General features: G+C 37.9%; 1 protein-coding gene across 1 annotated transcript in view; it reads left to right on the top strand.

Annotated features, from left to right (window-relative positions):
- The first annotated feature begins 14,768 nt into the window (after positions 1-14,768).
- Positions 14,769-25,215, top strand: part of LOC311300178 (uncharacterized protein) — a 37,335-nt gene continuing 26,888 nt past the window's right edge. Inside the window, exons 1-5 of the mRNA XM_084424311.1 lie at positions 14,769-14,982; positions 20,341-20,481; positions 21,310-21,447; positions 22,865-23,046; positions 24,576-24,686. Of these exons, the coding sequence (XP_084280437.1) occupies positions 14,778-14,982; positions 20,341-20,481; positions 21,310-21,447; positions 22,865-23,046; positions 24,576-24,686 (777 nt within the window). The 5' untranslated portion in view covers positions 14,769-14,777. The remainder of the gene's footprint in view (positions 14,983-20,340; positions 20,482-21,309; positions 21,448-22,864; positions 23,047-24,575; positions 24,687-25,215) is intronic.

Here is a 25,215-nt window from a genome sequence, read left to right as displayed (position 1 = left end):
TAAGTTATAAAATTAAATTGAAAGATGGCCTTTAACTTCACTTTATCATATAAGTCGTTTGAACTACGTTATAACGACCATTAATGTATTTTAACTTGTATGTTTCATATAGTATATAACCGAAGCTAGACTGTGAAATTAAACATTTCTCGTTCTTGTTTTTTTTTTTGTTTGTTAGCTTAGGTATAGTAGCATATTTTCGATCAAAACTTCGATAACAAATATGATACAAGCATAATTCTGTTTAAGAATGTATTAATTATAAAATGATTGTAATAAAAAAGAAATATATTATGCCTTATTGCTTAATAAAAAATTAACAATGTCGCAAACCATATCTAAAAATGCAATTTCTTTCACTTTAACTATATAAATAATCAAGATAAAAATAAAAGATTATTACATGAATTAAAGTTTGATTGATTAGCAATAAGAATCGCGTGAACAGCTTTAGATCAGGCATACTACTGGGATCCTAAACTGGGACCCAGCACTTCAATTTGATATCTAGTTCTTGACATTTCTTTTACACATTTTCACATTTTGTAAGTATAACTTGAAACAACAATAATTTAAAAAAAAAAAAAAAAAAAAAAAAAAAGAAACAAACAAAAGATAAAGGGCATCACAAACATATATTAAATGAATTTAGCAGAGATACAGATCTTTGGGCTTTTCGGTTTTTAAAAAATACATTTTAAAGGCTGCTTTAAAATGAGCAAAGTTGGGTTTTGAGTTACTCCATTTAGTTTGATGAATATGACATTTTCCTAATAATAGAAACAAATCGATAACATGCATTTTTCTTTTAGAAAAGTCAAATTCATTTGTATGAAGTAAGACAGATGACAAATGTAAGACTAGGTTGCAGTTCATTTTAACACCTAGAAATTGAGACATCTCATGCATGTTTGCAACATTAGAATACTATAAATTTGGGAATTTCTTTAGAAAGGCAATTACAACCCTGTACACGGAATGTAACAGCTCTGTTCAAATGGTTAATGGGACTTGTGGTAGATTTTTTCTTTTTTTTTCTTATTTCTTTTCTTACCGTGACTAAAATCTACTGACTTTGCTCACACATGCCAAACAAAATTGATATTCTTTTCCTGGTCAAAAAATACCAAGCCTTTTAAATTGCTCGCGATAATTTCTCATCATGCTATATTATCACCAAATATTGGAATCAATATTTTTTGTCACGAGTCACTTTGCACAGGTTTTGTATTTCTTTTTTTTTTACTTGGAACTGATTGATCGTGCACTGTAAAAACTGATGTTATTCTTCTGTATTTTTTACTTGTTTTCCAGTGTACACTTATCTAAAACATTCTTAAATCCCCCTGTAGTCAATAATTGTATCCCTTAAAACTCATCTTTGATCGCCAAAAATGACATATTAAAAAAAAAGAAAGAAATCTTCATGCCTTAAAATATCTTGAATGTAACTCGACACCCTTGCCTCATTTAGTATGCGTGGTTCTATGAATATGCAAATGAGCCCCGCCTCCACTCACTCACTCAGCTCAGAGATCCACTGGTTGACGATCACACATTGATCTGATTGGTTACAAGGTAGTTTGTGACGTCAGAAACACCAGCGATTTCAAAGCGTGTGTTTGAGACTGTCTTTGGTTCACTGCAGTTTTAAGGAGGAAATACTCAGCAATGGTGTCGACTTATGAACTTACACATGCTTTGTCTTAAAGCATATTAAAAACACCACATAGACACATAAACTACATTAAAAACTGGATTTTCACCACAGGGGGACTTTAAATCAAGATACACAAGAGTGTTGTTTTCTGAAAAAAAAAAATCAAAATTAGGTGATTTTATGCTTAAAGGTGAACTAAGTAACTTTTTTTACCTTAACTGAACAGCTTCGGAGTCATTGGAATGGTTATATTACTTATTTCGGGTTGAATGGTGGTCGTTTCGCACCCCCCTGGTGCCCGTGAGCCGAAAATACGCACTTGCAACTTTGGGGTGGCTGGCCGCTGGCCGTCGCGTCAGGAAGTCTCGCGTGATATCAGGTCTCGCGATGTAAACAATTGCTTTACGGCCAAAAGAAATCTGCTAAAATGCCGTCATTATTGCGCTCCCTCACGCTGTCCGAACCCGAATGAAGAAGACGTTTTAAAGAATATCCCATCTGCTTTGATGTCGTTGATCTGCTAGCCTCTGGTGTCTGGGAGTAGCCAACGAGTTTTTACAACAGTGTTGTCAAATATCTATTCCGAAGCTGTGGGGGGAGCTCTAGAGAGAAACCTGCGAGCAAAAAGCGAGAATACAGCGAAGAAATCCCGAAGCTACTGAATGCAGCTTTAAAGGAGCATTTCACCCATGGGAACATTGATCTTTATTGAAAGTGGGTCATATATGTAGTCGAAATGTAAAATTAATTTTGAATGTGGTGCCTTCTTGGCCGAGGAAAGAAAGAAAGTAACTTCAGGACGCATTTGTATGAAAGACACCAACTCCCACAATGCACCACATTGCACAGCTGCGCAAGCCACTCCCACTAATCCAGAAAGCGCATATCTGCCTAAGAGAAATAACTCTTCCGTCTACAAGGCTACCAGAGCTTGAAATTAATTTCACACAAAATGTCTAGTTAGTTGGCGAACTCATTAGTGAATTACTCTTCATTTGTATTTCTTTCGAAGTGGTGAATTATTGCATTGTAACGTTACCTGGATGTTCAGTCAGATGCGGTGCGAAACTAGGATAGTTCACAACACAAACGTCCGTGTCCTCGTCTGATTCACAACACAAACGTCCGTGTCCTCGTCTGATTCACAACACAAACGTCCGTGTCCTCGTCTGATTCACAACACAAACGTCCGTGTCCTCGTCTGATTCACAACACAAACGTCCGTGTCCTCGTCTGATTCAGAGATTTCATCCAGGAGAAGTTGTCATTGTTGAAATTCTTTGCCACAGTCGGACTCTATCTCTGTGTTCGTAGCGGTTCGTAGTTGCATAGTGAGATCACCGGCGCCACCAGTCCGCCCTAACCCGAGCCAGTCCGGGCTCCTCGTCCGCGGCAGGCAGGTCTTCTGCCTCGGCTGCTCTTCGCTATAATGCGGCTTGTAAAGGTAGCCACAAACACCTGATTCAAGCATCAGACTTCCGAAATCCTCTTCTTCTATATCATATTGAGTACTCTCCTCCGCTATTGTCATAACTTTACATCTGTCTCCACAGCGCCTGTTAGCTTAGCTTCCAAACAAGATGGAGGATATTGCTTTTAGTTTCAGAAAGTCAAGTCCCACCCACTGATCTGTAATAGGCCTGTAGCGTGAGCGGGTCCCGCCCCCTGGGAAAGATGAGGAACGAGTGTCTGTAGTCTCTACACTTTTCAATGAAATGTGACTTCCTGCTTATTATGACGCAAAATGATGATTTTTACGTCATAATAAGCAGGAAGTAAAACACTTAAATCCTTATTTCTCCCATCTCAGGGAAAAATGGATGAAAAATCCACATTTATTATAATATATGACTGGGTTTCTAACAATACAAAGCTTAATGCAAATGGGTGAAGTCTCCCTTTAAAACAAGGACAAATGCAGCCAGTCGGGTCAGAACAATAATCTTGTTTACTCTTTAAATTAAGTTTCTGACCCGACTGGCAGGTATCTGTTCTTGTTTTAAGCATGACTGCAGCCAGCTATGAGGTGTATATAATAAAGGTATAATAACGGTTGTGAAATAATTGCCTCATATAGTATTAACTCATATATTAACTGCAAATAAATTTTGTGATGATATTTCCATCAATTTTTGGTCCAGATCTTGTATTGTCAATGCGAGAGTCCAGCACTCTGTAAAGTCTTCTCTTTATTTTATTTCTCAAGTAAATTAATGTATCTTGATTTAAGAATTGTTTTTATATTTTTAATGAAAAAACAGGCAAAATACTCAGTATATGTAAATAAAAAAATAAATAAAAAAAGTTGCAGTGTGTGAACATGTGAATGTGTTGTTAAATTATTAAAATATTACCTTAATATCTCTAAGGGACTCAGTTGACAAGGTTTGTGAATCCCTGAACTAAGTCATTAATCAACAGCACAATCTCACTGAAGAGCTTTAAAGAATAACTAAACCCTAAACTTTCTTTAGTTAATGATGGATGAATGATGTGTGGTGGTGGATCTGAGAGTGTGAGTTGACACACAGACAGCAGGGGGCAGCAGAGAGTCACGTGACTGACCCTGATCATCAGTCCTGACTCAGTGGAAGCCTGTGAATGTTCAACAGTGCAGTGATTTATGAAAGCGCCTCACATGCTGTGATCATAAAGCTGCTGACGTCACACAGGTGAGGGTTTATTCTCAGAAACAGATACCGTGTACATCCTAAACAAAGCATTAGTGATAAAGCTGGTATTACTGAGTCAACTTTAATCTGTCACACACACTCACACAGGTTTTGTATTTCTTTCTTTGGAACTGATTGAGCTGTAAAACCTGATGTTATTCCTTATTCTTCAGTCACCACTGTATAGCAGGCGGCCCTGTTCTTCTGGTCCAATCAACAACAACCCAGCACAGCACTGAACACACAAGGAGAATAAATAGGGAGCAAACAAGGCAGGTAACGAGGGAGGACAGGTGAGGTAAATCAATCAATAATCAGGGAACAAGATGGGCGGGGCTAGACAATCTACAGGAGAGCACATGACCAGCCATGTGCTCTCACTAAACCTGACAAACACACAAGCACATGGCCAACACACACAATCACCAGCCATGTGCTCTCACTAAACCTGACAAACACACAAGCACATGGCCAACACACACAATCACCAGCCGTATGCTCACACAAAACTACAACACTCATAAGCCACGTGTTCACACAAAACATGACAACATGAAAGCACACAGCTAGTGATAAACACAAGTACAAGTGTGTGCTACACAGCACAAGACAAAACAGGACAACATGAAAGCACATGAAGTGACTGAACCCTGACACAAGAAACATTTATGATTTTTTATCAGTGTTGAAAACCGTGTGGAAACTAATAGCCTACATTGTATTTTTCAGGATTATTTTATCAATAGAAAGTTCAAACCAACAGCATTTATTTGAAATAGAATCTTCTGTAACATTAGAAATGTCTTTACTGTCACTTTTGATCAGTTTAAAGTAGCGTGTATGAAAATGACCTCCACAGATCTGGGTTCGTCCCGTCGGGTCACAGAAACGGGTCTTATCAGTGCTGTAGTCACTCATTATCATTAATGAACAGCAGGGAAACAGTGATGTGGTAAACATGGGTTCAGGAGTGACGTCTACAGTCCTCAGATTACAGTCTTCACTGCTAAACATCTGTCTAGATTCACAGTGCAACCATCTAAACGTTCTGGAATCACAGTTACTGTTACAGTTACTGGAGAATTAAGTCTCGTTTTCTGAAAAAAAAAAAAAAAATATATATATATATATATTTATTACATGGCTTGGTTGAATCCTAATGTAGAATGCGGTGTGTTATTTCTTGGTATAACACACCGTTGCTATGAAAAACAGAGCGTTGCTATGGACGCAGGATTCTAACCATAGAGACGGAACGGACTATTTTCTTTAGCGGAAGCAATACAATCGGTTTTAAAGCAGAACTCGGCAACTCTAGCGAACTCTAGTAACTTCTTCGCTGATTTTCCCTTTTGTTGTCGCATGTTTTCCCCACGAGCTCCTCCTACAGCTGTGGGGGGGCGTATATTTCACAACACGGTCATAAAAAACTCACTTGCGGCGGCCTCCTCCCCCTCTCTACCGCTGCTCATGTGCGTTTGTTTTGATCAGAGCAAAGAGGTGGGTAATCTGGTAATACATCATACATGCGTGTGTGTTTATGTCGAATTGCCGTAAAGCAATTCGTGTTTCGCGCTCGTTCTCGTTCTCGCTTCTCACGAGACTTCCAATTTCTATCTTGCCGGGACGGTAGTCCCCAAGTTGCAAGGTTGGTTTTCCGCCTGGGAACGCTGGGGGGAGCGTGGAAAGTCACCAATATCACCAAAACAGGTTGTTTAACCATCCAAATGATTTCTAGACAGTTTTATTAAGTTAAAAAAGTTACCAAGTTCTCCTTTAAATCAATAAACTCCTTTCTTTTTTTTTTCTTTTTCTTTTTACTTGCTGCCACCTACTGGCGGTTTTATTTTCACATTTAAAGGTTTTTTTTTTTTCTTTTTTTTTTAACAATATCTTTATTTATTTCCAAACATAGTGACATTTACATATAACCATTGGGACTCAAAACTCTTGCCCCAAACCCCGCAGAACCCTGTCCATCAAACCTGACCGAGACATGACATCACAACACAAATAATTAAATAAATATAAATAACTAAAGACAAAGGAAACGGAAATACACAATAAAATAATCAAAACAAATGCTACATAAGTAAATACAAATGGAGGGAATAAGTACAAAACCTACCATGCACAGCTCTCACCAGTGTGCACTACACGTCAATTAGATAGTGGTCATTCAAAATCAGACAGTAAACATTTTTCCCAAGTGAACTGCAGGAAGCTATACTTATGGGTCGTCCCCAGGTATCTCCACCAAACGAGACAAGTCTTTATTAGCAAGGAAATTACTAAAGGGGCCCCAGATGTTATCAAAAATTGGTTGCTTTCCCCTGATTGCGTACGTGATCTTTTCTAAGGGCAGAGTTGCTGTTAATTCTGAAAGCCATCTACCTATCCTTGGTCTATCCACCTCTTTCCAAGCAATTGCAATGACTCTTTTGGCCAACAACAGACCTATATCTAAAAATAATCCATGCTTCTTTCTTATGTTACAGTTAGCTGGGTAGATACCCAATAGAAACATTTTTGCTTCTAAATGTAATTTTATCTCAAATATTTCCTCAATACACTGTTTCACTTCTCCCCAGGAATTCCTGTATTTGAGAACACTGCCACAGACAATGGAAGACCGTGCCCTTTTCCTTGTCACATTTTATGCAAACATCCGGTAAGTCATTATTGAATTAACTGGGGTCTTATACGAACGCATTAACCAGTTGTACTGCAGAAGTTTCAAACGTGAGTTCACTGTTTGTATTTGTGCCTTGGTACATGCCCTCTCCCACTCCTCAGTGGAGATATTCTCCTGTAGGTCCTCTCTCCAGGACTCAAGTCTATGTACTGACGTTTCTGAAGATTCACCAACCAGTTCATTATATATTTTGGAAATCACGCCCCCTCCCTGGCAGTCTCTCACCATCATTTCTTCGAGCTTTGATAGGCTAGGAATGGACAGGGACTGATTTTGTTGAGTTCTGATAAAATCTCTCAGTTGCAAATATCTAAAGAGCTGGCTGCGAGCTATGTCGTGCTTGACAACAATTTCATCAAAAGGCATCAGATGTGTATCGTTAGGAGGACTATAAAGATCTCCTATTTTTTGTAACCCCTGTTCAGCCCAAATTTTAAACCCCCCCCTCACCTCCTCCTTGGGGCAAGAGATCATTTCCCCATATCGGACTAAATACTGAGAGCGAGTCAGCTACTTGGAGATATTTCTTAACCTGTTGCCACATGCTAATCATATTTTTAGCCATAGGATTCTTGGTGTTATTTTTGAGTTTCTTAAACTTAGCTGAGTACAGGTAAATGGGCAAAGGCAGCTTCAATGTATCACCTTCCATTTCTCTCCACAGTGGCACATTCTCCTCAGAGTAGTAGAACATCATTGTTCTCAGTTGCGCCGCCCAGTAGTACCATAGTGGATTTGGGCATTTAAAGGGATACTCCACTTTTTTTTGGAAATAGGCTCATTTTACAACTCCCCCAGAGTTAAACAGTTGAGTTTTACCGTTTTCGAATCCATTCAGCCGATCTCCGGGTCTGACGGTACCACTTTTAGCATAGCTTAGCATAGATCATTGAATCGGACAAGACCATTAGCATCTCTCTCAAAAAAAATAACCAAAGAGTTTCGATATTTTTCCTATTTAAACCTTGACTCTTCTGTAGTTACATCGTGTACTAAGGCCGACGGAAAATGTAAAGTTGCGACTCTCATTCCTGCGTAATAATCAAGAAACTTTGCTGCCGTACCATGAGTCCAGCAGGCGTAATGATATGACGCAGCGCCTGAAAATAGTCCCCAGCTCAGTAACTTCCGATGTGACCGGGACTAAGTTTGTCTAACCTATTAGACCTATTTTCAGGCGCTGCGTCATATCATTACGCCTGCTGCACCCATGGTTCTTTATTATTACGCAGGAATGAGAGTTCCTAGCCATATCAGCCTAGAAAATGTTCGCAACTTTTCATTTTCCGTCGGTCTTAGTACACGATGTAACTACAGAAGGACTCTGTAAACATTTCTAAAATTGGAGTCAACAATTTATTTGTACATTTTTTATAGATTTCAATTGGGAGACCATCAGGTCCGGGAGTTTTCCCTGCTTTAATACTATCAATCTCTGCAGATAGTCCCTCTACTGTGATATCTTTCTCCAAATTCGTCCTAAGAATTTCTGGTATCTTGGGTATATTTATACTATCTAAGAACACTTTTAGTTCCGAATTGACATTAATCACTTCGGAACTATAAAGTAAACTATTCATTAATTTCTGTTGGATCTACAATGGTTTCTCCTTGATCGCTCTGCAGTGAGGTTATAACTTTTTCGCTCTGTAGCTGCTTGAGACGCCATGCAAGAACTTTCCCAGGTTTTTCACCCTGATCATAGAAGGACTGCTTAAGTCGCAACAGACTGGCCACCGCTTTTGATGCAGATAATTCGTTGTATTGTGCTCTAAGCAGCAATAGATTTTGACGAGATTCTGTTGACCTTGTTCGATAATACTCATTTTCCATTTCCGTTATTTTCGTCTCTAAATTTTTTGCCTTTTCAAAAGTCATACTAGCTTTAGAGCTTGTGATGCTGATTATTTGACCTTGAAGGCCTCCCATCTCATGCCTGCTGAAGTTTCTGTTGTATTAGTTTCAAAATAGAACCTGATTTGTTCATCCAGAAAAGAGACAAAACCGGGGTCAGTCAGCCACTTTTGTTTGCAACGCCAAATCTTAGCGTCTTTCACTAGCTTTGAGTCCTGATATACCAATAAGTTGGGAGCATGATCTGAAATTAGGATAGCATCATAAGTACATTCCTTGACTTTGTGCCTTAGCTCTGCAGATATAGCTCTGCAGATAAAAGAAGTCAATTCTTGAATAGGACTTGTGTATACCGGAATAACACAAAAACTTTAAATCGGCAGGATTTTCTTCCCTCCAGATATCTATTAGGTTAAATTCTTTCATGAAGTGATGTATAGTTGCCCTACTACCAATGTGAGACTCTACAGCTCCAGAGCTCTTATCCTTCGCCGGATCTAATGCACAGTTAAAATCGCCCGCCACCACACATTTACCAGGAAGAGTGGACAAAATAAGAAATAAGTTTTGAAAAAAGTTGGGGATCATCTGTATTTGGTGCATAGATGTTCGCCAAGATAATTTGCTCTTTTAGTAAATTTCCTTGAATGATAAGGTATCGTCCAAATTTGTCTTTGATAACCTTATTCACCTGGAGTGGTATTGACTCATGCACCAAAATAGTGACACCTCTAGCCTGAGAGTTAAACGATGCAGAAAAGACCTTGCCTCTCCACCTCCTCCTAATTTTCAGATCTTCACTGTACATCAGGTGTGCTTCTTGAAGAAACACAATATTAGACTGCATTGACTTTATCCTGGTCATGACTTGCTTGGTTTTCTTAAGTTTTCGTAACCCCCTGCAGTTCCATGATGTAATTTTAATTTTTATCTCACTAGACATTTTGCATAGTTTGTATAGTTGTACTCCCCAAACATTTAAGGTGCTTGTAAAAAGTAAAAAATGAAACAAACAAAAGACTAAAATAAATAATATTATTGATGAACACTATACCCAAACCAACACCCATATTCAGGACACTTAGCCTGAATTCTTCCCCTTGTAATCTTAAAACTTCCAGATAGCTGTTAGCTGTTAACCTGAGATTAAGACAGTATCACTGAGCAAACAAAAGATAAACAACTAATAACACTAACCTTACACTCCCATGCTACCATAATTGAACATTACAGATTTTCTTTCATAAACCTCCTTTTACCATGAACTAAATCAAATCTCACTCTCTGAAGGCACTATATTGTTCTAAGAGAATCCGAACACAAATGAAGAAGTGCGGTAGTATAATCCCAATTACTTTAAAATTAACGAAGTGACAATTGGCAAAGATACATTTTGCCTCTTAACTATTGTTTATAAAGAGAAGGAGAAAAAATAAAATAAAAAGGGAAATACCTAAAGAGTACCTTAGACTTAGAGTGAGTGGAGAAAGGAGAGTAACATAGCTTTAACAGTTACTATAAGCTCTGAGAAAAAGCCTTGAACATACTAAACAAAGGTGTATATTTGACCTTGTCGTTTGTGCTAGCTCGGCTCAATCTTGCGCCTTTTATTTTCTCATCTTCTGATACCTTCCACTTTGTAAACCGCGACACTCCAAGTCGTTTTCTAATAATTTAGTCCGGTCCCTCTTCAGACCTGATCCGTTTGATGAAGTCCTCCGCCTCGACACGGTTGTTAAAGATGTGAGGCCGTTCTTTATAAGTCGCTAGCAGTCGGGCAGGAGGGATGATGCCGTATCGGAGACCCATTAAACAGAGCTGCCGTCTCGCCTCGTCAAACTGCTTTTGCTTCTTGTGAACACCTGCCGCCACGTCTTGGTAAAATCTCACTGTCTGGTTCTTGTAACGTACTTCTCTTTTTGTCTTGGCTGCTCTCGTCACCAGTTCTTTATCCCTGAAGTTCAGAAACTTCATTATCAGCGTTCAGGGTGAGGGGTGGTTGTGTGCTCCTGGCCCGATTCTATGAGCCCTCTCCACCGTTAGTTTTGTGCGCCCCAGCGGCAGTTCCAGTGCGTCCGGTAGCCAGTTCTCCAAAAAGGCACACGCGTCGTCAGCCTCCGCTCCCTCAGGCAAATTGGCCAGCCTCAAATTGGAGCGCCTTGATCTCGTCTCCAGGTCCAGTAGTTTTTCCTCCATGTCCTTGTTTTTGTTTTCTAGGACTCGTACTTTTGTTTGGAGCGAGGCGACGTTATCTTCAGTTGTCGAAATCCTTGTTTCTGCCTCCGTGACGCGCTCTGCACAGTCAGTGATGTCTTTCCTGACACTTTCAATAGCGGACAATATGCCATCAAACCTGGTGGAAACAGTCAGTAGCTGCCATGTGGCCGGACTCTCCCTCCGCCGTATCACTGCTTCTGTCCGACGATTTATCCTCAGGAGTCGAGCTAGCATTAGCCTCGTCGGAGTCCATGGCTTCGAAGTTAGCCGAGGGTTTCTTGCTAGCGTTAGCCCTCGTAAAGTCCGACAATTTAGCTTGAAGAGTTTTATTTCGCCACTGACCGACTTTCTTCTGTGACAACGGCATTACCCTAAGCTTATCTATCGAAATGGAGGTATTGTACCCGCTCAAGTCCAATATTTAAGAAGGAATTAGCCAACAGGGTAGGAGAGCAGGTTAACGCGCGTTCACTCAGCTTGCCGCCATACTGGAAGTCCCGTAAACTCCTTTTTAAATCAATATTTTGTGTCAAATTATTGATTTATTTGGTAGGTAGCCATGTAATAAGAGGGATAATGTAGAGTGAGGAGGTTGTTAGCGAATACAACCCCTTCAGGCTGATTCAAGACCCCGACGTGATGCGGAGGCGAGCGGGGCGGAGCGGAGGGGTCTTGAATCAGCCTGTCACGGTTGTATTCGCTATAACAACCGCCTCGCTCTACATTATCCCTTACATACTGTATATATATCATCAAATGAGAGTTTAAGCTTAAACGAGCTATCTGTTAGTGGGCTCGGAAAAAAATAAAAGTGTATTTTTCTGATCCTACTGGTAGAAGTGTGTTCTTGTTTTTGAGACAAAATCCTTATTTTGATCAATTTTTCTGAAAATATTTTATTTTGCTGAATACATCTATGACAAAGGTTTCTAAAAATATGGTTTCTTATAAAAAAAAGTGTTCCCATGGCTCAGTTTACCCCAGATTAGGGGTAAGTTGATCCGAGTTGCACCATCTGGCTCTAACTGAATCTGAATCAAACCCAGGTGAAATTGTAAAGATAATTTACCTCTTTTAAAAACTAAATTAATGATCAAATCTCCTTTTACAAGTCGTATTTATTTTCTTAAAGCTGTCAACATAAAGCCAACCAAATGAAGTTGAAATTTCAATATATTTAATTGTTTGCATTTCTGAAACAATATTTTTAACAGCAAAGTGACCTTCCTAAAAAACAGACTAAACAGAGTTTGATGAGTAAAAAAACGCTGGCTCAATTTACCCCGCAGCATTTGGCTCACTTCGCCCCACAGTTGCCATTTTGGACAAAAGCTAGCTTACCAATTCAGACTAAAATGATTTGCATGGTGTTATACACTGCTATATCACCAATATGGATCATAAATATTTGTAGACCTGGACAGATTTGCTTTGATGTAACAGCCATTAAATCTGTTATGCAAAAAATGTACTTTGTCAAGTCAAAAATATTTTTTAAAGTAAATGGGTGTGTCTGGCAGAAATGATGGGCGCTTACAAAATATATGGTCACATGACAATAAAAGTGTTTAATTGCCAAGATAAAGGGGGTGGCTCAGCTTACCCCACTCTTGCCCTATGTGTTTTTATGTAAATAACATTCAGAAACTGTACTTGAAACTAAATTAATACGGTCAAAAAATAAAAACTGATGCCAAAAAACAAAAACAAGAAACATAAGAAGTGTATAACTTTCAACAGGAAGAACTTTAGTGACAGAACGATCTGAGAATGTTCCCTGATCATGAGTCTAACCTGTGTAAATGATCATTAATGATTTCCACCGTCATTAACTCTCTCTTTACTCTCTTTCTGCTCGCACAATACAATTATTTCAAATCCATTTATAGCTGTCAAACATGATAATGCACAATCATCTGCTGATCATCATAAAATAACCCTGTTCAGTGAGTTATATAACAACCCAGCGCTTGTGTTCTGCCTCACTGACTCCATGATTTAAACACGACACGTTCCCTTACTCACTAAAGTGATTACAACACTTTTAATATAGTGTTAATCACAAATGATTGACTGGATGAAGCACTGAAACATGAAATCAGCATCTCGCAAGTCAATAAGTGTCTTGAAAACGTCTCGATACGAAGCTGAGCTGTTCAAACGCCATCAATGATTCCCGCATAACACACACTCGTTTACTATAAACCTCTGTGGACTTCAGGATGGGATGTGTATGGATTTATGATGCTATATATGGTGTATACTGTATCTGTAAGAGATACACTCTTGACCTGGAAACCCACCCTTGGTAAACCCGTCAGTTTCTCTTCATTTGTTCATAATATCAGAGGAATAAACCACAAGTTATTATATAGCTGAGTCATTCAGCTGGATCTCAATCACTAATAAAATAATATACTAACTGATAAATAACTGATAAATAAGCGACTAAGGCGAAAATATAATCTTAAAAGGTCAAATTTTATGAATATGAATAAATGTTTTTAACCCCAAATTCAAAATAATGATAAAATATATATATTTTGCATACAGATAATTTATTGTTATTCATTTTATTTATTCATTGTGAGTTTAGTTTCATGCCTATTTAACTGCGCAAAAATTTTTTTTAGTATTAGTAAAATAATAATTGTAAGATGTATTTTATATTTGTATATATGGTAAAAGCAACAAGGAAAAACAAACTAGAAAATGAAAAATTTTAAACGAAATTTGCATAAATTTAATCCAGCAAATTCAAAGAACATGAAAAAGAAATCATGGAATATTACAAAAGCCTACATACACTACTTTTTTTAAGTTTGGAGCCTCTTCTGCTCACCAACACTACATTTATTAGATCAGAAATACAGTAAAAACAGTGAAATATTATTCCAATGTAAATCATCTGTTTTCTATGTGAATATACAGTAAAGTGTAATTTATTCCTGTGATCAAAGCTGAATGTTCAGCATCATTACTCCAGTCTTCAGTGTCACATGATCCTCCAGAAATCACTCTAATATGAGGATTTGATGCTCAACAAACATTTATGATCATTAGCAGTGTTGAAAACAGTGTCATATTTGTGAGGAAACTGAAAAAAATCTGGATTCTTTGTTGAATACTTTCTTTGAAAATATTTCTTGGTTATAAAAAATATCTTTTATTCAGCAAGGACACGTTAACATTTTTAAAAGTGACATTTATAGTGTTACAAAAGATTCTATTTCAGACACATGCTGTTCCAAACAACACCCACCCAAAGAATCTGAAATAGAAACTTTTGTAACACTATAAATGTCACTTTTAAAAATGTTAACGTGTCCTTGCTGAATAAAATATATTTTTTATTTTTTATAACCAAGAAATATTTTCAAAATGCAAGAATGCACAGATATGATTACCTGCCCTTTCCAACCAGACAAACCTTGATCCCACACCTCGAGTCTAACCTGTCAAAACGGCATATGCGTGAGCGTGATGTGTGTGTGTGTGTGTGTGTGTGTGTGTGTGAGGGATGTCAGTGCTAAAGGTCACCATGTGAAAGTCACTGCCAGTATTTATTGGCATCTCCTGTCATCATCACTGCATCTCTTCATCTCTGAGAGAGAACACACACTTATCTCACCACTTCCCTGAGCTCCGGTCCATTACTCGATCACCCTGCAGTGTGAGGATGAAGCTGAAGCTGAAGCTCCCGAACCCGGGTCTGGATGAGCGGATCCCCTCTCACGCCGAGCTGGAGAAGCTGGAGCTGGAGGAGGCTGGAGAACGCCCGCAGTGGGACAACAAAACCCAGTACATGCTGACCTGTGTGGGCTTCTGTGTGGGACTGGGAAACGTCTGGAGGTTCCCGTATCTGTGCCAGAGCCACGGAGGAGGTGACACACACACACACACACACACACACACACACACACACACACACACACACACACACACACACACACACACACACACACACACACACACACACACACACACACACACACACACACACACACACACACATTTATCATTCTTCTTACTTGGAAACATAGAAAACTTACACATGAGAGAGTTAGACATGCACAGAGACTTATACATATATATACAAAATAATTACACACAGTACACACAAACTTTTATTTTGGATGTGATGTATCGTTGCCCAGCACTAATTTAAATCTTCCATGCATTTGTATCACACAGTTTTAACATAAACTAACAAACTTAATATGATGCATGCTTGTCAGTCGAGCTCAGAAAAATCACGGTATAGTTTATTAACTATTTGCATCTATTTGATATTTGATCGTATTCAAAAGATCACATTTTCAAAAGTGCATTTATTCAAATTGCTTAGAATCAGCATAAATGTGTTCATATGTATTCAGTTGAAAAGTATGAATATGGTTGAAATGAAACAAGCAATATTCAGTTAAAATGCATGAGATTGAAACAAATTAAATGTATTGATGATAAATATATGAACCTGGTTATTGTGTATTTAAAACACAAATCTGACAAATTTGTTTGTGTTAAAACTGTGTAAGTCGAAAGTTTTATATGCAATTCAAATACATAAATCTTAAAAAAATTGAGTGCACTAATGTCTGAAGTCTCAGTTTGTTTGAATCAGTGATTTTTAGTGCATGTATGAAGTCAGTTCTGCTCAATTTCATAATTAAATTAACTAGCAACATCATCCACTAACTAACTAACTGCAAAAACTGACAGACTTCATGTTCAACACGACATCTTTTAGCATTTCAAACCCAACAACAGTTGTTTTTGTGCTTCATTTACCATCAAAGCCACTTGATTTGATGTTTTGCATGTAATATAATGACATTAAGACATTTTTATGATAGTTTTTAAGGAGCGGTGCATGAAAATATTTGATTTAGAGAAAGAAATTGGCTTGTAAATTTTGTAAATATATCAATGTATTAAAAGCAATTCGTCTAAAAGTGTTTCTGGGAATAGTAAATAGTACAACCCATAAACACTCCAATGTTTGTTAGCTTTTTAAAGATGGAAGTGATGTAATTCTGTGTGTTTTCATACGCATATGATGGATCCACAGGAAGACCACTATAAACACGCCTCATAAAACCCAAAGGCTCGTAATGGGCTGAAAGCAGCCACTTAAAACGATTATAGTTAAACATTAATTCAACTTCAGGAGAGCGACAGATGCTTCCACTGCTAATGAACACCAGATTGATTTCGCTATTAAAACTGAATGGAAGTTTCCATTCAGAAATGCTGAACGTCTCCATGTGTCTGTTTGCTAGTTTAATATTGTCACGAACTGCTCTGAGACACAAAGGTTGAGGAACCAAATTTAGTACTTATTGAACAGGGTAATCCAAAGATGTAATCCAAAGTACAGGCAGGGTCAAACACAGGCAGGCAGTACACACAAACAAACACAACAAGGCAGAGAACACGGGCAAAAGAGTCATCCGCGGAACAGGCAAGAAATCCAAAAACCATGAGACATGAAACCAGGGAGAATGCAAGGAATTGCAGTGTAACACTAAACAAGACTTTGCAGAGAATGAATGAGAAAACCAGGCTTATATGGGGTGAACTAAACAATGTAATGAGAAACAGGTGAAGGTCATAATGGATGAAGAGTCCGGGCAGTGAGTTATGGGAAATGTAGTTTGTGAGGGAATGACAATAGTCTGATGTGGAGTGGCTCTCAAGGGCACTTCAGCTGGTGACCGTTACAAATATAGAGAAATAATTACTCTTCAACTGGCTTTTATAGGGTTTCATCAAGATACACTACCTCTACTATACTCTAAATGCCTAAAAAATCATAAATGCAGTCACTAGTAATGATTTCATGGTTTATCACTTTCGACCAATAGGTGGCGCAGTTATGAAATTGATGTGGTGTGGTCAGAGTGAGCTGACAATGACATGGGCCAAGTTTGGTGTCAATATGCCAAAGCATTGCAGAGGTACAGCCTCAGAGTCATTCTGGCATCATGCCATTAAATACGAAAAACGTTTCGTCTATCGGCACGAAATCCATAACATTTTGCCATCATTGTCTGAAGATGATCTGACTTGAATTTGATGAAAATCGGACAAGCGGTCTAGGAGGAGGAAAATCAAAATGGCAGACAGGAAGTTCGACAGACTATGGCAAAATTGTTTTCATGTTCTCGGCAAGAACCAAGGAATCTATCAAGACAAGTATCATTACAATAGGCTAATTTAATCAAAACTTATTTGCATTTTTGGAAATTTTGTGCCGTTTTTTTTGCCGATGACACTTACCGAGTTTCATAACGATATGCCAATGCGTTCGTAAAAATATAGCATTTTATGACAAAATTAAAAATGTCCGACAACCAAAATGGCGTATGGGGAAATTTGGTCTCGTTTGACTCGGCATCCTGCACCGAATCTAAAGAGACCAGTTTTGGGCCAAAACGGTCAGTTATAAGAAAATTGTAAATTTGTCATATCTCCTGACCACTAGGTGGAACTGTGCAGAAACTGTGCAGGTAGGCTCGGGTCATGGTTGTCATAAAACACTCCAAGTTTAGTAAAAATATGATAAAGCGTTGCGGAGATATAGCCTTACATATGGCATGCTCGTCATCAAATTTGTTCGCGCGTTATTCAAGAACAGAATGACAAATTTACTTGAATTCCATAACATAATCGGCATGGTCTGAAGATGATCTGGTTCAATTTTGGTGAAAATCAGAGCAATGGTCTAGAAGTAGGTTTTTCAGAAAATTCAAAACAAACAGTAGAATCACGACGCTCGCAACGCCAAAATCATGGGTTTGATTCCCAGTGAAATGAACACGCATGAACTGATATAAATGTATCAGTCAATCAACATTGTAAAGTTCTGCCAATTGTAGGGTAGTTGACATAACAAAATACATCAAAAACGTTTTTATTTTTGGTCTGTGCACCGGCCTTTAACCATGAAATATGTGGGTCAAATTCACCGCAAACATTATAATCGTAATAGAAGTTCGGTACGCTCATCCTACAACACCTCAGAGTTTTACACCTGGCAAGCATGACTAGGGTTGGGGATCGTTTGAATTTTAACGATTCCGATTCTTATCGATTCCTAATTTGATTCCAATAGGTAAAAAAAAAACGTAGACATTATTCACATTTAGTCTTATTGCACAACATTTAATTGTTGAATATCATGAACAGAAATCACCAGGCTAAAGAACACTTACACAAGGAGCCAACTGAACAAAGATGTGACTGAAATAAACAGTGTTTTAAGATTTTCAGGTATTACAGAAACTAATCAAATGTAAAAAAAAAACAAAAAAACTGCGCTTTATAAATAAAATATACATTACAAATATAGTTACAAAAGTTATTCAGTCAAGAACGAGTGAATTTTATCTTTTAATTAGTTTTATTATAGAGACACAGCAGGAATATTAGTGTTATTATAGAGCAGGAATATTAGTGTTATTATAGAGACACAGCAGGAATATTAGTGTTATTATAGAGCGGGAATATTAGTGTTATTATAGAGCAGGAATATTAGTGTTATTATAGAGCGGGAATATTAGTGTTATTATAGAGCGGGAATATTAGTGTTATTATAGAGCGGGAATATTAGTGTTATTATAGAGCGGGAATATTAGTGTTATTATAGAGCGGGAATATTAGTGTTATTATAGAGCAGGAATATTAGTGTTATTATAGAGACACAGCAGGAATATTAGTGTTATTATAGAGCGGGAATATTAGTGTTATTATAGAGCAGGAATATTAGTGTTATTATAGAGCGGGAATATTAGTGTTATTATAGAGCGGGAATATTAGTGTTATTATAGAGCGGGAATATTAGTGTTATTATAGAGCGGGAATATTAGTGTTATTATAGAGCGGGAATATTAGTGTTATTATAGAGACGGCAGGAATATTAGTGTTATTATAGAGCAGGAATATTTGTGTTATTATAGAGCGGGAATATTAGTGTTATTATAGAGCGGGAATATTAGTGTTATTATAGAGCAGGAATATTAGTGTTATTATAGAGCGGGAATATTAGTGTTATTATAGAGCGGGAATATTAGTGTTATTATAGAGCGGGAATATTAGTGTTATTATAGAGCGGGAATATTAGTGTTATTATAGAGCAGGAATATTAGGCTGCTGTCACTTTAAGAGCTGCACTGATCCAGTATACTGATACACACACGCCTGAAAACAGAAAACAGCACGAGTCTCTCGCTTGAATGCTTTAAAGTCATATTGAAATGCTCACAAAGGAATCGATTTAGAACAAGAAATATTTATTTTATAACAAGTATTGGATTCCTGAATTGGAACCGGTATTTCCGACAGCTCAACAACCAATGCGGCTCAAACTGCGGGAAAGCGAAGAGACCTCAACTATGTCTCAAACTGTACTCAGATTGGTTTCAGGTTAGGTCTGCAATCAGAAGTTATAGATCTCCATATGAACTCAAACATGAGCTTCTCCACGTTGATTTTATATCTCTAGGACAGCTGTTTGTGTCCGGTTCTCCAGAGGAGAAACATCTGAGACGTCAATGAAACACAGTAACAGAAATCTGAGATATGAAAGTGCATGATCATGATGATCATACATGAAGTGACTGAGCAGTTTTCAGCTTCACCTTCAGCTCAGGTTATCTTCATCATCATGTGGACTTTCGAAGCTTCGAGCTGATAAGAGTCAAACGCTCAGATAAAGATTCAGATGGTTGATGTCATCGCTTTGTTTCCAAAACAGCTGCTGCAGAATGACACAGTGATTACACTCGTTTACACTCGTTTACACTATTCTTATCTACAGTACACAATACAAAACATAACACAAGAACATGGACAGAAAAATCTATTTTTAATTTCAGCTGGATTTATGTTGAAACAAATACTGTATGGTCTTTCTTTTAGTAACTCTGATTGAAAAGCATCAATAAAAAGATCTAAACAATCTAGAGTTTGATTTGATGTTGCTTTTGCAATTTCAACTTCAATCATTTAAAATAAATATAATCACCATAAAGGAAATTGTGTGCCATAAAATGGATAACGGGAGTTTATGCTGCTGAAAATAAATGATCAGGGGTGCGTTTCCCGAAAGCATCGTTAGCCAACCATGGTCGCAAGTTCATCGCAATCTCCATTGAACTCTATTGGTAACGAGGGAACTTGCGACCATAGTTGGCTAACGATGCTTTCGGGAAACGCACCCCTGACCGACTGTTTTCCAGGAGCGTTTATGATCCCGTTCCTGATCCTCCTGGTTCTGGAGGGAATCCCGCTCCTGCATCTGGAGTTTGCCATCGGACAGAGACTGAGGAAGGGCAGCGTCGGCGTCTGGAGCTCCATCAACCCGTATCTCACTGGAGTCGGTGAGTGTTAAAGGGGTGGTATAATGCCCTTTCACAAGATGTAAAATAAGTCTCTGATGTCCCCAGAGTGTGTGTGTGAAGTTTTAGCTCAAAATACCCCACAGATATTTTTATATAGCATGTTAAAGGTGTCACTTTTTGAGGGTGAGCAAAAACACACCATTTTTGTGTTTGTCCCTTTAAATGCAAATGAGCTGCTGCTCCCGGCACAGAGGGCGGAGCTTCAACAGCTTGTGTGTGTGTGTCATAAAAGGCTAAAAGTTTTTTGAAATTTTCAGTGTGTGTCTTTGTGAGGTAATCAGAGCTGCTAACACACACTGAAAATTTCAAAAATCTTTTAGCCTTTTATGTTTAAACCGGAGTCAGTCAATGATGGAGAGACTCGAGAAGAAGTGACAACATGTAGAAGCAACAGGACATTTCTGAATGGTTAGTTGATGAATTTATGCAGCTGATGTGTAGTTATCTTCTAGTCACTGATTAGCATATTCTGTCTTGATGATCTATAAATCGTGTTCAGGGGGCGGGGTTTATGTAAATTCTAGGGTTGGTGATGTCACTAACCCGGGAGGAATGTGGTCTAGTCTCTACCAGCCGTTTGTTGTAGTCCTTAAAAAGCGATTTCTTTAAAAGCAAATATCTCCCTTTGCTCTGAACTTTGAGCGTCATAACTTTGCAGATGTTGTTTATGCTCAAACAGCAACATTACACACTAACTACAGTTAGAAAAGTCAAATCATAATCAACCATAATGCAAGACACTGCAGGTCAATGTGAACTCGCACATGAATGGGTGTTAAAGGTGATTCTCGTGATTCCCGCCCTCAGGTATCGCCTCTATGCTGGTGTCCTTCATGGTGGGCATGTACTACAACACCATCATTGCCTGGGTCATGTGGTACTTCTTCAACTCGTTCCAGGACCCTTTACCCTGGAGTCAGTGTCCCGTCAATGAGAACCGGACAGGTACAGGGCTTGGTCACCCGACGGCACACACAACTACCACAGAAAACCCGCCTAATAAAAAGCTAAATGTTTTACATGGCAAAAAAAATAATATATATATATTTAGCTTTTTATTTTCTTAACATTCTTAAATAAAGATAAATTGACTGATGAAGCAAAATAAGTTTGCGTTCTGAAATGTTTTATTCTTAAAACAAGAACACACATCTGCCAGTGGAGTCAGAAAAACACACTTCCTTCAGAGGGAAACACACATCTGTTTCGGACCCCATCGGCAGATTCGTTTTTGTTTGTTTTAAGTACGTCATTGTGATAAACTTTTCAAAAGATTTTTTATTATTTATTTGTTTATTATTATTATTAAACAAATGATTGTTTTGCCTTTTCCTTTTATTATTATATGTATTTTATTTAGTATTACATTTACTATTTAAAAAAAAAAATATTAAATTTAAAGTCCCCCTGTAGTCAATAATTGTATCCCTTAAAACTCATCTTTGATCACCAAAATGACATATTAAAAGGTTTTTTTCCTTGATAAAAATGTCTTCATGCCTTAAAATATCTTGAATGTAACTCGACACCCTTGCCTCATTTAGTATGCGCGGTTCTATGAATATGCAAATGAGCCCCGCCTCCACTCACTCACTCAGCTCAGAGATCCACTGGTTGACGATCACACGTTGATCTGATTGGTTACAAGGTAGTTTGTGACGTCAGAAACACCAGTGATTTCAAAGAGTGTTTTTGAGACTGTCTTTGGTTCACTGCAGTTTTAAGGAGGAAATACTCAGCAATGGTGTCGACTTATGAACTTACACATAAAGCATATTAAAAACACCACATAGACACATAAACAACATTAAAAGCTGGATTTACACCACATTAATTCATAATTAATTGAATTATTTTTATTGTGTGTAAATGTGCATGCCTGTAATGTAATGTCTGTTGAATCCTGATGAAATGTGACCCTGGATCACGTCACCAGTCTCGAGTCGCACGGGTATATCTGGTCAAGCCAACAATACATTGTATGGGTCAAAATGATAGATTTTTCTTGTATGCCAGAAATCATGAGGATATTAAGTAAAGATCATGTTCCATGCAGATATTTAGTAAATTTCCTACTGTAAATATATAAAACATTTATTTTTGTGAGTGAATGCAACACAATCGTGAACATAAATGCACAACTTTAAAGGAGATTTTCTCAATGATTCCAGATTTTCAATCGTTGCATCTCGGCCAAATATTGTCCTATCCTAACAAACCACACATCAATGGAAAGCTTATTTGTTCAGCTTTCAGATTTCACCGATGTCTGTGGTCACAAATGACTTTGAAGCATGACTGTAAGGTTTGGCTTAGGCAGATTTACAGATCCAGGTGTGTGTGTGTGTGTGTGTGTGAGCAGGGTTTGTGTCGGAGTGCGAGCGCAGCTCTCCAGTGGATTATTTCTGGTACAGAGAGACTCTGAACACGACGCCGGTGATCGGGGACTCTGGAGGTCTGCAGTGGTGGATCGTCTTGTGTTTGTTCTGCGCCTGGACTCTTCTCTGGGTCTGCTGTCTGAGAGGCATCGAGACCACCGGGAAGGTGCAAGCTCTCGGCCATCACACTTACACCTCATTTACTGCTCTCATATCACTCTCAACCATACAGGGAAAATCAGTGGGCTTCCGTGTTGTTTTGGACCCCATTAGTGGCGTTTGGTATCTTTACAGCTGACCTTTGTGCTCTTTTTATAATAGTGTAAAACATGTGCAGAGTATCAGTTTCCTCCGATTATCAGTTTTATGAGTTGTTTTTTTTGTAGAGTTGGTGTCTGTGCGCTAGCTAATGCTTAACCAGAACATCCACACCCAGATATATGCCCTGGTTGACCTCGGGTTATCTAGTTTCACATGTTACACTGCTCATTCGCTCCACAGGGTTAGTAATTGATTTTGGATAAGCAGTAAATTCTGTATGGCTTAAAATATCTTGAATGTAACTCGACACCTTTGCTCCATTTAGTATGCGTGGTTCTTTGAATATGCAAATGAGCCCCGCCTCCACTCACTCACTCAGCTCAGAGATCCACTGGTTGACGATCACACGTTGATCTGATTGGTTACAAGGTAGTTTGTGACGTCAGAAACACCAGCGATTTCAAAGCGTGTTTTTGAGACTGTCTTTGGTTCACTGCAGTTTTAAGGAGAAAATACTCAGCAATGGTGTTGACTTATGAATCTACACATGCTTTGTCTTAAAGCATATTAAAAACACCACATAGACATATGAACAACATTAAAAACTTGATATTCACCACAGGGGGGACGAGATTTTTTGCATTTCGAGATTATTTTCATGATACTAAAGTACATTCACAACCAAAATAACGACTATTGTTTAGAAAAATTGCAGTCAAAAAAAGCATATTTCACTAAATGCAGAAATTAATTGTTTTATTACTGCATGAAATTTAGTGAATTAATTTCAACTAATTTTAACAACAAATTCCATGAGTATTTTTTTCTATTGAACGACATGAGTATTTTTAAATGAGAAATGTGCTTCGTGTTCAGGTCATTTTGAACTGTAGCTGATAAAAAAATACTGATTAATGTCAAGTGCACTGGACTAAAACTTACTGACTTTGCTCATACAGGGTGTAACAACTTCCCAAAAGAAGTTTTTCTCTCTCCACTTTGTTACACTCGTGGTGTTACGGGTCAAAAATGATCCGCCAACAAAAAAACTGCTTATAAATCTCTCATTACGCTATATTATCACCAAATATTTAATTAAATATTTTCCTCAGCTTGTTTTCTTTCAGTTATCATAGGTTTTGTGTTTCTTTTTGGATCTGATTGATCGTAGGCCTCATTGATCTGAACTTGAAGTTTTCTCAAATCAGCGAGGCCTACGATCTATCAGCTCCGAAAAGAAAGAAAACAAGTTGATAAAAATATTTAATTCAATATTTGGTGATAATATAGCATAATGAGATTTTCAAGCAATTTAAAAGAACACAAAATTAGGTGAAGGGTTTTCAGCACGGCAGAAGGGTTTTAATAAATGTCAGGTTTTCATGTTTCAGGCTCTGTGTTCGGATACTGATGGTGTGGTTTCTATCTCTCTAGGCTGTGTACGTGACATCCACGTTACCGTACCTGGTCCTGACCATCTTCCTCATCAGAGGACTGACTCTTAAAGGCTCTGTGAGCGGGATCAAGTTCCTCTTCACTCCAGACGTACGTTCACTTTACGCTTGGGTTGTATGGAAAACTTCGTTAGTTAACTACATTAGTTTACATGAACTAATAATGAACTGCACATATACAGCATTTATTAATGTTAATTTTAACATTTACTAATACATTAATAAAATCTTGTTAACGTTAGTTAATGCACTGTGAACTAACATGAACAAACAATGAATGACTGTATTTGTATTAACTAAAATTAACAAAGATTAACAAATACAGTAACAACTCATGGTTAGTTCATGTTAGTTAGTATATTAACTAATGTTAACTAATGAACCTTATTGTAAAGTGTTACCGACATTCTTTAGTGAAGAAAGAAAGTCATTCAGATGATATTGTTTCATCACTGACTCCTTTCCTGCATAAATACAGATGTTTTCCAGCATCTGGGCTGTTCTTTCACACCGGCTACAGCTGTCGAGCTCCAGAAACGACAAAATCATCATCATGAAATCAAAACTGACACCGATTGACTTAATTTGACGTTTTGGTTGATGTGAACCAAGTCATTTGA

Source organism: Rutilus rutilus (genome assembly GCF_951802725.1).
Source record: "Rutilus rutilus genome assembly, chromosome: 11".
NCBI classification, from domain to species: domain Eukaryota; kingdom Metazoa; phylum Chordata; class Actinopteri; order Cypriniformes; family Leuciscidae; genus Rutilus; species Rutilus rutilus.
Note: the sequence above shows the minus strand (reverse complement) of the source record. Positions and strands in the feature narration are given on the sequence as shown.